At 57.8% G+C, this 10,701-nt stretch overlaps 1 protein-coding gene across 1 annotated transcript in view; it reads left to right on the forward strand.

Moving 5' to 3' along the window:
* Positions 1-10,701, forward strand: part of RAB26 (RAB26, member RAS oncogene family) — a 30,334-nt gene that overhangs the window by 4,445 nt on the left and 15,188 nt on the right. Inside the window, exon 2 of the mRNA XM_005425961.2 lies at positions 2,391-2,501. Within this exon, the coding sequence (XP_005426018.2) occupies positions 2,391-2,501 (111 nt within the window). The remainder of the gene's footprint in view (positions 1-2,390; positions 2,502-10,701) is intronic.

Below are 10,701 nucleotides of genomic sequence, written 5' to 3' on the forward strand. Positions count from 1 at the left end.
GTCAGGCGGGTGCGGGGCCGGGGGTAGCGTCGCCGAAGTTCCCGGCGGCCAGGACCGGGCGGGCATCCCTGCATCCCTTCGTCCCTGCATCCCTGCATCCTGCATCCCTTCGTCCCTTCGTCTCTGCATCTCTTTCTCCCTTCATCCCTGCCTGCCTGGATCCCTGCTTGCCTGGATCCCTGCTTGCCTGGATCCCTGCTTTCCCCTCTCCCAGCCCTCATCCCGCCCCTCCGCAGCCGCCCGGTCGGGGTCTCCCTCGGCGGGGGCTCCCGCAGAGCCCCCGGAGCGGGGCTGGGGCTGCGGGACTTGTGCAAGTGACGGCCAAAGGCTGCTCCGGGGAGTTGCTGTAAGCCCCCGATGCTGTGAGCCTGCAGGGAAGCGGGGCTGTGAGCCGGGTGGTGATGGCACCCCCGAGGGGCACCGAATGTGCTCCAGCTGCCGCTCACATGTCCCCAGCCTGCTGCGCTCAGGTGGCTTCTCCTCGCCGCTCAGACCCTGGCGAGCGAGTCACAGCGCAAATGAATCTGCTTCCTCCCCACTTCATCCTGCGACCTGATGCCAGCCCAGCTCGGAGCTCATTCGATGATTTTGGGGCTCATTTAGTGATTTGGGCTGGAGGCACGGCTCGGTGAAACCGCTGTGTGTTTGTGACACGGATCTCTGTGCCGAGCCCGGGCCATGGAGCCTGGAGAGAGCGGCTTTGCTGGGGCTGGTCCTGCCTGCTGTGTGTGGGGAGAGCTTGGTGCTTGTGGGGTTGTGGTGTGGAGGTTTGGGGTGTGGGGTAGGAGATGTTCGCCGTGGGCACATCCTGCCCTCCTTGGACGTTCCAGAAATGTGCTTGGTTGCTTTGGTAGGTGGTTGGTCCTGATACAGCTGCATTAATGGTTCAACAGCTTCCCTAAAATGGAGCCACCTCTGTGTTTGCACTGGTCCTTGGCTCCTGGAGCTCACCTGTGCCTGCCCAGGCTGAGGCTTTCCCTAGGGATGGTCCCCATGGCAGAGGGTGAACCCAATGTGTCTCAGATAAGCCCAAACACACCGGGAAGGGAAAGCATCTGCTAATGGTCTGGCTGGTTTTGACCCAGTGGCAGCAGAAATTGCTTTGTGTCCAGTAACAGCCTGGTTTATTAAACTTTCTCCTTCCCTTCCCCTCTCCTGAGGCTCCCGATCTGTGCCAAGTCCTGGGCACAGGGCTGGCTCCTGGCCCTGGGCACTCTCTGTGCCCGAGTGAGGCTTTGCTGGTGCTGGGAGAAGCTGCTGTTGAGGGTCACCTATTCCAAAAAGATGTCTGGAAAATTTTTAAAAAAATCAATATTTTGTACAAAAATGACTTTTTTTCGTCCTTCCCTTGGCTTCACACTGGTACCCCTGTGGGCTCTGGCTGCCCTCACCCCGCTGTGCCAGGGCTCGGTGCCTGGTGCTCTGTGGGGCACTGCTGTGGGGCTCTGCTGGGGATGTGGGGCGCCGTGGGCACATCCTGCCCTCCTTGGCAGCGCCAGAACGAGCTGCACCTGCGGCTGGGGCTGCTGCTGCCTCTGCAGAGGGCTGCTGGCGTTTGCCACTTGTGGCAGCCCCTGCGAGGGTTCGGTGTGACCCGGGGCGGTCCCTGCCACAAAGCCATTTCAGTCCTGTCACGGGTTAATGGCTCGTGGAAGGCTGATGGCAGAGAGAAGGAGCCTGGCACGGCAGGTGTGGAAGGAGCTGGCACAGCCCCGCTGCTGTCGCGGTTTTCTCGGTGTCATCCCACCAAGGGCAGCAGGGTCAGCGCCCTGGGGGCAGCAGGGCTGTTGGTGTGGGCAGAGGCTTTGGGGAGCTGCGTTTGGAAGCAGCCTCAGCTCTGCCGTGGCTGCTTTGTGGCGAGGAGCTGCCTGCCCTGTCCGTGCCCAGGCCGGCTGCTGGGTGGGGAAACTGAGGCAGGTGGCACCGGGAGCTGCTGCCTTGGCATCCATGGAGGGCTGGCAGGGTGGCCGTGGGCATGTGTGGGTGCCACTGAAGCGAGGGCAGAGGGCACCCCTGGAGCTGGCACTGTGGCTGGGGACCCCCCCGAGCAGTGTCACCCTCCTGGGAAGCCCCACACGGGGTGGGCTGTTCTGTGGGCACAGCAGGGGCAGCTCGTGTCACTCTTGGTTTTCACAGACCTGTTAAGTGCCTGTCAGGGGAAGGTGTCTCCAGTTTGGTGACATGGTGCAGGGTCTGAATAATCCCCTTGTGTGCCTTCCCCACCCTGCCCTGGCTCCCAGGACATCACTCTTGGATGTGCTTCTTCCCCCCAGGCACGGCTGCCCAGAGCTGCGATGGAGCGGGGTGATGGCTGCAGTGGGGCTGCCGTCCCAAACCTGCAGCCTCACACCCCTCCCTCCCTCCCTCCCTCCATCCCTCCATCCCTGCAGGTGATGCTGGTGGGGGACACGGGGGTCAGCAAGACCTGCCTGCTGGTGCGCTTCAAGGACGGCGCCTTCCTGGCCGGCAGCTTCATCTCCACCGTGGGGATCGACTTCAGGGTGAGTGACGGGACCCCTCTGGGGTCGGGCAGGTGAGTGCTGGGATTTGCAGAGGGGTAACTGAACACTGAACCTCTGCAGCTGTGCCAGCTCCAGCAGCAGCAGCATCTTTGTTACGGCTTTGCCAGAGATGGGGCAGCCTCTCCTCTGCTCAGGATCCTGGGGATAATTCCTGTAACAACTGAGGCCTGACATCTGCTCGTGAAAATATTTCCCTGAGGCAGTTCCAGTGGTTTTTAAGAGTTGTGCAGGTTTTTTTTTTCTTGAAACAGCAAAACCAAAACTGATAAAAACCAGAATGCCCTGGAAGAATCTCTTGAGCACAGCTTTGGGGTGCTGATGTGGGGCTGTGTTGTGCTGAGGGATCTCTGAGGTCTCTGTTTGGTTGGGAGCAATGGGAGCATCCTGATCCAGGAGAGTCATGGGGGCAGTGCTGGGGGCTGTGCAGCTCCAGTGAGGACAGTGGGAATTGCTGTGCACAGGGAATAAGAAGAATTCTTATGGGGGAAGAAAGGGGATCACATCACACCCTGCAGTGCCCCAGTGTGCCAGGGCATCCTTTGCCAGGCAGGAACATCTGAGTACGGCCCCAGGCCTTGTAACCTGCCCTTGGCCGTGTTTCCCTGTCAGTCCCGTGCTGGGGGGCTGCCTGGGGTCTCTGTGGTTCCCTCAGGCCCTGTCCAAGGGGATCCCCACCCGTGGGGTGGGACAGCAGAGCCACAGGAACAGTGACTTTACAGAGGTGGCACCAAAGAGCCTTTCCAGCAGCTGTGCAGGGCACGAGGCAGTTTTGGCACCAAGGCAGCACGCCTGGCTTGCCAGATCAGCTGCTCCCTGTCCCTCACCAGTCCCCCAACCATCTGCTCCCTCCAAAGTGTGAGCTTGTCACCTCCCGGGATGTCTGGGCAGTGCTGCTCTCCCTGCCCTGCTCCCGGCTGTGCCGTCTCTCTGTGATGGATTTGGCTCCATTTGGGGGCTCTGCTGGGTGCTGTGAGGAGCTGCTGGTGACGCCACACACCAGTGTTGTGTCTTCCCAGCCGCCTTTCCCCAGCAGGATCTCGGATCTTGACTTTTCTTGGGGGATTTCTGGGAGATGAGTGTCTCCTGTGACCTGCTGCTTGGCTGGGGTGTGAGTAATAACCCTGTGGTGCAGTGACATTGGGAAGGGTGAGGGACAGCTCAGGAAGCCCTGAGCAAGGAGGGGATGCTCCATGCCTAGCGAGGCTGGGGGCTGCTGCAGGTGAAATGGTAAATTGGGGTCTGTAATTGTACACAAAGGTAATTACACAGTGTTCAGGTGTTCTTCAAATAAAAGGGTTTTATTACTGATCGGAGTGATTGATACAGAGGGCAGCCATAAAACCCTGTGACTTATTGATTAGAGTGCTGAAATGACTGTTACTGAGGAGCAATCAAATTAAAGTTAATTTACTTCTCTAATAGAGCTGCTAGAGCTCCATGTCTCTGAAATGGGCAGATTATACAGTGGGGGAGATCATGTGTATGCCCTAAAACTCATTATTATCATCCTTGTAAGGCATTCATAATTTTGGGGGGACATGGAAATAGTTTTTTGATGTGCCTCTGCATTCCCAGCAGGATAATCCTGTTTGGTAATTGCCCCTCTCGCCGTGGGCGCCGTGATGCAGATGATGCTCTGGGGTGGCAACACTGGAGGCTTCTGCTGGTTTTAATTTGTGTCTTTTTAATCACAGAACTGTCACATCACAGCTCCTTCTCCCTGCAGCCCCGAGTCTGGCAGGGGTTTGCGGGCTGAAGCACTGAGGTGGCACTGGTGGGAAGGTGTCACTGGGGTTCTCAGTGTTCTCTTGGCCCGCTGTGCAGGGTGCTGAGCGAGCACAGGGGGTTATTTTGGGTTTTTGGCAGGGTTTGTGGCACTCTCTGAGCCTGGCTGGCACCAGGGGCTGCAGGGAGCTCCCCAAGGCCAGCGTGTGTGCCAGCTGCTCTCCTGTGCACGCCCGGCCTTGCTGGGACCTGCCGCGTCCCTGGGGCCATCCTGGCTCAGGACAGCACGGGCACGGAGCTGCCCAGCTCCACACGCTGTCCTGGGCACCATCTCCACCCTCCTGATGCCCTCTGGTCCCTGCCATGGCTCTGGGGCACCCCAGCTCCCTCCTCTCCCAGCCCATCCTCTGGTCCCAGCGGGCTCTGGGATCATTGCTCCTGTTCAAGGATGTCAGACCCTCAGATGCACCCAGAGCTAATGGCTCACACAGGCCAGAGCGAATGTAAATGAATAGAAATCCATTTCAAATTAATCTGGCATTACTATTCCTAATGGCCCCTGAGGTTTGTTCCCTCCTGCTGTTTTATGTGAGGGGGAACCTCCCGCGACGTGTTTGTTTATTATCATCTCTTAAACAAAGAGGGATGTTGATCTGAGTGTGTTTGGAAAACAAACCGCTGATGCTGGGGAAACAAAGATGATTGTAATATTAAAAAAGGCATCAAAATGGCACCTGTTGGCTTCGAGCTTTGGAGGTGCTGAGTCCTCAGTGTTCCATCCCGGGGAAATGTGGTTTGCTGGGGGAGCATCTTTAGCTCCTGGGGGTGACTCCAGCCTTCCCAGTGCAGCTGGGACAGGGCCAGGCTGAGGGTTTGGCTGGGGGTGCAGTGATGGGTGGGTGCCCTGGAAGCAGAGCCCTGGGCGAGGGGTCCTGCTCTGGCAGAGCTTTGGCTGAGCAGGAACCTCTGTCTGAGCAAGAACCTCTGGTTGAGCAGGAACCTCTGTCTGAGCTCCTGAGCTGCCCCCCTGGCTGGGGGACAAACCCCTCTCTGCCTGGATCACAGGTGACACCTTCAAGGTGTCATTGCTAGATAATGAGGGGTTAATTACTGCCCTCCATGAGCTGTGCCATGGCACAAGAGGAATCCTGGCAGGTGCCTCTGCCTGGGGCTCTCTCCCCACAGATCCCCACTGGCGAGGGCACAGCAGCTCTGGGCAGGCTGGGGGTGCTTTCCTGGCTTCACACATTGCGGTTCCAGGGAGAAGGGGCTCCTGGAAAAGAGCAGGTCTGCTGCTCAGGGGTGTGAATCCCGATTTTCTCAGTGCCACGGCAGGAGCTGCCTCTCCTTGTAATTTTGGCAACGCTTCAGAAACCTCGACAGAAACTCAAGCTGTGCAGCCAGGGGGACTCGTGGCCTGTCGTGACAGCTGAGTGATGGGAGTCTCGCCTAAGTGAGGAGCCAAGGGGCCACGTGAAGCCCCTGTGTCCCTGGGACACCTGGGCTCTGTGGGGCTGCCCCATCCTCACAGCCCCGAGCTCTGCAGGCTTGGGCGAGGGAAGATTTTTGTACTAATTGGACCTGAAAGGAGAAGAACATAAAAGAAAAAAATTAAGGATGAGCCTTTCCTCCCTGGGAAGAGGTGCTAATGAGCTCCTTTGCGTTAGCAGGGGCGATGGTTCCTGTGTTAATCAGGGGATGAAACCACCGGGAAGCTTTTTGGTGGAGTTCAGAGCAGGGTGGCTGCTCTTGGTGCTGTCCCAGGTGTGCACGGTGTCACTGCTGTGCTGCTGCCCCGAGGACAGGCAGCAAAGCAGCAAAGCAGCAAAGCAGCATCCTGCTGGCACCTGGCTCGGGAGGAGCCAGCCCGGAGCTGGGCACAGCTCCAGCTGCCAGGGCAGGCGGTGGCACCGGGGACCTTTCCTTTGAAGGCTCAGCTTTGATGTGCACAGGTTCACAGGGCTGGCTGGGGGGGTTCAGCTGCTGCCCGGCCCCCTCGGGAGGCTCCGTGCTCTGCCCCAGCCTTGGCTGTGCCGTGCTTAATGTGGGAGTGCTGTAAATAAAACCTGTCCCGGTGGCCCTGAGCTCTAAGGACTCCTGATTACACTGGGCCCTGGGCGGCTCAGGGCTGGAATCAGCGGTGCTCATGTGGTTTTTGTTTTTGTTTTTGTTTTTTTTTTAACATGGGAGGTTCGTGGCATCTCTGGTTGTTTTTTGTTGTGTTTGTGTGTCCACAGGCTGCCCTCTGCTCCTGCAGCGAGCTGAGCTTTACAGAGGTGAGCTTTACAGAGCTGAGCTTTACAGAGCTGAGCTTTGCAGGAGGATGGGAACCTTTGCTCCAGCCCTGCAGAGGAGCAGTGACCACGGTTTGGATTCACCCAGACTGGTCCTGGGGGTGCTGGGAGGGGGCTGGGGGTGCCCTGAGCATCTGCTGGTCCCCAGTGGGCACCCAAATCCCTGCCCCTGGGGCGTGCTCTGCTCCCCAGCAGGTGCCCACATCCCTGCCCAAATCCCAGCCCTCATCCCTGCCCTCCCAGCCTTTGAAGGGCTGGAGCAACCTGGAGCCTCCTGGAAGCCAGGGCTGGCTTTTATCTCAGCGGTTGGCGCAGAGCATTAGCAGGGCTCATTTTCTGATGGATCAATCTGGAAAAAGTGGGAGGGGAGCTGCTTAGGCCAGAAGAAAGAAATGGAAATAAATTAATTTCAGTGTCTTTCTGTGCAAGATTAGCCCTGGCTGTTAGAGGGAGGGAGCTGGGCAGAGTGTTTCGTCTCTCCTTTGCTGTGTGGGGTCAGGGTGGGCTTTGCTGCAGGGGTGGGTTTAGCTTGGTCTCCAGGGCTGCAGCTCTGGAGGGAAGGGGCCTTTTCCTGGGAGAAACATCTTGGTGCTGCCAAGTTGCTTGGACCAAATTCCCCTTCATGAGGCAGTGCCAGTGGCAGCAGAGGTGCAACCGGGATGGATGGGGAAGGTGGGGCAGGAGCAGGCAGGGGATGCCTGTGCTCCCACCTTGGCTGTGCCCATGGCAAATGCTTGGAACGGGATGACCTTTAAGGTCCCTTCCAACCCAAACCATTCCATGTTTCTGTATGTTTCCAGCAGCTCTTTGTCTGAAAAGCAGTTTGCTCTGCAGCTCCCATTGCTGGATGAATTTTAATAGCAGCCAGTAGCTGATTTCATATTTTTGCATTTCTCACTGTGTGGAGAGCTGGGCTCAGTTTGCCCAGAGCAGATTTCCATCCCTGCAAGTGCTCAAGGACAAGCTGGATGGGGTTTGGAGCAGCCTGCTCTGGTGGAAGGTGTCCCTGGCCTGGGCAGGGTTTGCACTGGATGCTCTTTGAGATCCCTTCCAACCCAAACCATTCCAGGAGGCTCTGGTGGTTCCTGCCATGCTCCCCCTCTCTGCGTGGTTCCAGGGTATGGACACGGTGCTGTCACCCTGCTTGGGGAGCAGCTGTGCCCAAATGCAGCACGGGGAGGCAGATCCTGGCAGTTTTGCAGCCCTGGTCAGCTGGCACTGTGCCCCTTGTGCCCATGTGTGGCTCTGAGGGTGCTGCTCCCCCACAGCCCGTTCCCCGCTCCCAGGACGGGCTCTCAGGGCAGTAAATATCCATTTCCCTGGGAACCAAGCCCTGCTTTTCTTGCAGGGCTGCTGCTGCCTGGCAGAGGGACACCCAGAGCTCTGCAGTCGGTGCCTGTCATTTGCATGCAGGGCTCAGTTGCCAAGGGATGCTGCTGGTGCCCGTGCCCGCTGCTCGCAGCTCCCGGGGTTTATCCATCCTCCTGTGCCTCCAGCTCTTGGAAAATAAACCCATAAACGCCCCCAGCTCTGCAGCACAGCAGGGAGAGGCAAGGCCCCGTGTGCAGGCGGTGATCCCATGCACAAGGGACTCCACTGCTGCCCTGGGGAAGGCACAGCAAGGAGATGAACGTCTTCAAAGCAAAGAAGTGCCTGAGCAGCTGGGGCGGCAGCCAGCCCCAGAGCCTGCTGAAGAAAACTCTTAACCAGCTTAATCCTCTTTGCAGGATGGTGGGAAGGTGCCTTCTCCACCTCCTTGGTGTCAGAAATACCACCCGGAGTGGTTTGGGTGTGGAATTTTTTATCCATTCCAGCTGCCAGGATGGTGCTGGGGATGTGGGGCTCGCAAGATGCTTCTGGAAGGGCACCAGTGTCTCCAGGCTCCTGCAGCCCTGATGCTCGGTGTATTCCTGGTGCCTGTTGGTAGCTGGTGTCCCTGTGGGTCTGTCCTGGCCTGGGCTGGTTGGAATGATGGATTTCATTAGCTCAGGGGGAGAGAGAGGGCCTGGGCTGCTCAGGAGCTGCAGTGCCAGGACACAGGCAAGGAAAACACAAACTTGGGAGCTGCTGGTGCAAGGAGGGAGCTTGTAAAGGTGCTCAGCACAACCTGCTTCTGTATCCTCCTGGTCAGAGCTGTGGGGGAGCCCAAAGCCCCTACAGAGGATGGGCACCATGGGGAACTCAGCTGGGAAGTGCAATTGCCAGCCCTGCGCAGTGTCTGGGGCTGTGGGTCACATCCCTGCTCCTGCCCTGCCCTGCAGGATCCCTGTGCAGGAGCAGGGGAGCAGGAGCTCGGGCTCTGGGCACACGGCTGGGCTGTGTTGGCTCCTGTCTGGCTGCTGCCAGGTGGGAAACTGGCTCTGGAGAGGCCAATTTGGGCACTGGAGCATCCCCTGCCATGGATCCGAGCCGGGCTGGATCCGCTCCCGGTGCCAGGCCTGAGAGGGAGCGTTTTATGCTCAGTAAAACATTTAAATGGGGCCAGAGCAAGCCTAAATGGTTTCAATATTTAATGGAATACATTTGGCTTAATTTCACTTTCATCTTTTATTTGTGATAAAATATTGAACGCAGCTGTGCAGAACTGGGTTGTTCTTTGAAAGCAGAGGGAACGTGCCCAGGAAAGGGGGCACAGGTGGGGTTTGGGTGTCTCTGACCCCCCCTCTGCCCCTGGAATGGGCATTTGGGGCATCCCTGCCCTGTGGCTCTGCCTTGCTCAGCTCCTGTGGTCCCCCGAGCCCTTGCTGCCTCTCTGCTGAGCTGCTGCCTCGTTTTGTTAATTAATTATTGCTCCCAGCAGGGTTTGGGTTATTCCTGGGGTGGATGTTGATGATCTCAGTGGGGAAGGGTGAGGTGCCAGTCCCGGGTTTGGCACTGCTGCAGTGGCAGGAGCTGGCTCTGCCTGAGCTCACCAGCTGCTCTCTGTGTGTTGTTCTTCCCTGAAAACCACCTTCCCCTTTTCCCCTTCCCCTTTTCCCCTTTCCCTTTTCCCCTTCCCCTTTTCCCCTTCCCCTTTTCCCCTTTCCCTTTTCCCCTTCCCCTTTTGCCCTTTCCCTTTTCCCCTTTCCCCAAAGAGCCACTTCCCTGAGACCTGAGCCATGGGGTCAGTCCCATCCATGGGTTCTGCTGGACCCTGTGATGGTGGCACTGAGCATCACCGTGCCCAAAGGCAGGGCAGCAACTGAATGTGCCAAAAAGCCTGGAACAGTGAGCACCAGCAGGGCACCCTCCTTGGGAAAAACTGGGGAAAAAACTGAGAAAAAACTGGGAAAAAAAAAAAAGGGAAAACTGGGGGAAAAAAAAGGGAAAAAACTGAGAAAAACCAGCCCCATCAGAGCTGTGTTTGGGGTGGAGGGAGCTGCAGTGTGGTGTGTCCCTGTCCTTGGATGGTGATAGGGCACACACAGTTCCTATGGCAATGGGGGATTGAGGGCTTTACCTGCAGAGCCTTTGGAAGGAAAATATTTTGTTGTTGGCACCAGGGGCAGAGATGGGCACTGCCCGTGCAGCTCCTGGCTCCATCCCAGGGTGCTGGAGCTGCCCTGGCTCCGGGCCCCAGAGGAGCCCTGCAGCTCACACAGCTTTGTTTGTCTACCAGGGACACAGAGCATTTTTAATTGTGGCTCAGCACCGAGTCACTGCCCTGGGGCACTGGTGAATCTCTTGGAAACAGCAGCAAATAATTCACCTTTATGCCTCCACTGGGAAAAAGCGTTTCTCCCTGATCATAACTAATGTGAGCTGGGAGCTCGTGGTGCTTCAGCTTTACAGGGTGATGTCCCTCGCCCTGGGCTGTGGCTGTCCCAGGGTGAGGAGGTTTAATGGGCGCTTTGGGGGTCTCAGTGATGCCTCTGAGCCTGAGGAAGGTGTTGGTGTGGCTGGGCTGAGTCAGTCAGGAGGTCAGCAGGCAGGAAGGGTCATCTTCCCGGGGCCACAGAACCACTGGCACATCTCTGAGGTGTGACTGGTCCTGCTGTGAACACCTGGACAGGTTTGTTCCATTCTGTGTGGGGCTTTTCCATTAAATGTATGGAAAGCAGGGGTCAGATGCCACAAGGCCATGGCACCCACAGAGTTGTGGCACCCACAGAGAAATGGCACCCACAGAACCGTGGCACTCACAGAGCCATGGCACCCACAGAGAAATGGCACCCACAGAG

The sequence above is a fragment of the Geospiza fortis genome, unplaced genomic scaffold (genome assembly GCF_000277835.1).
Source record: "Geospiza fortis unplaced genomic scaffold, GeoFor_1.0 scaffold213, whole genome shotgun sequence".
Taxonomy (NCBI): Eukaryota; Metazoa; Chordata; class Aves; order Passeriformes; family Thraupidae; genus Geospiza; species Geospiza fortis.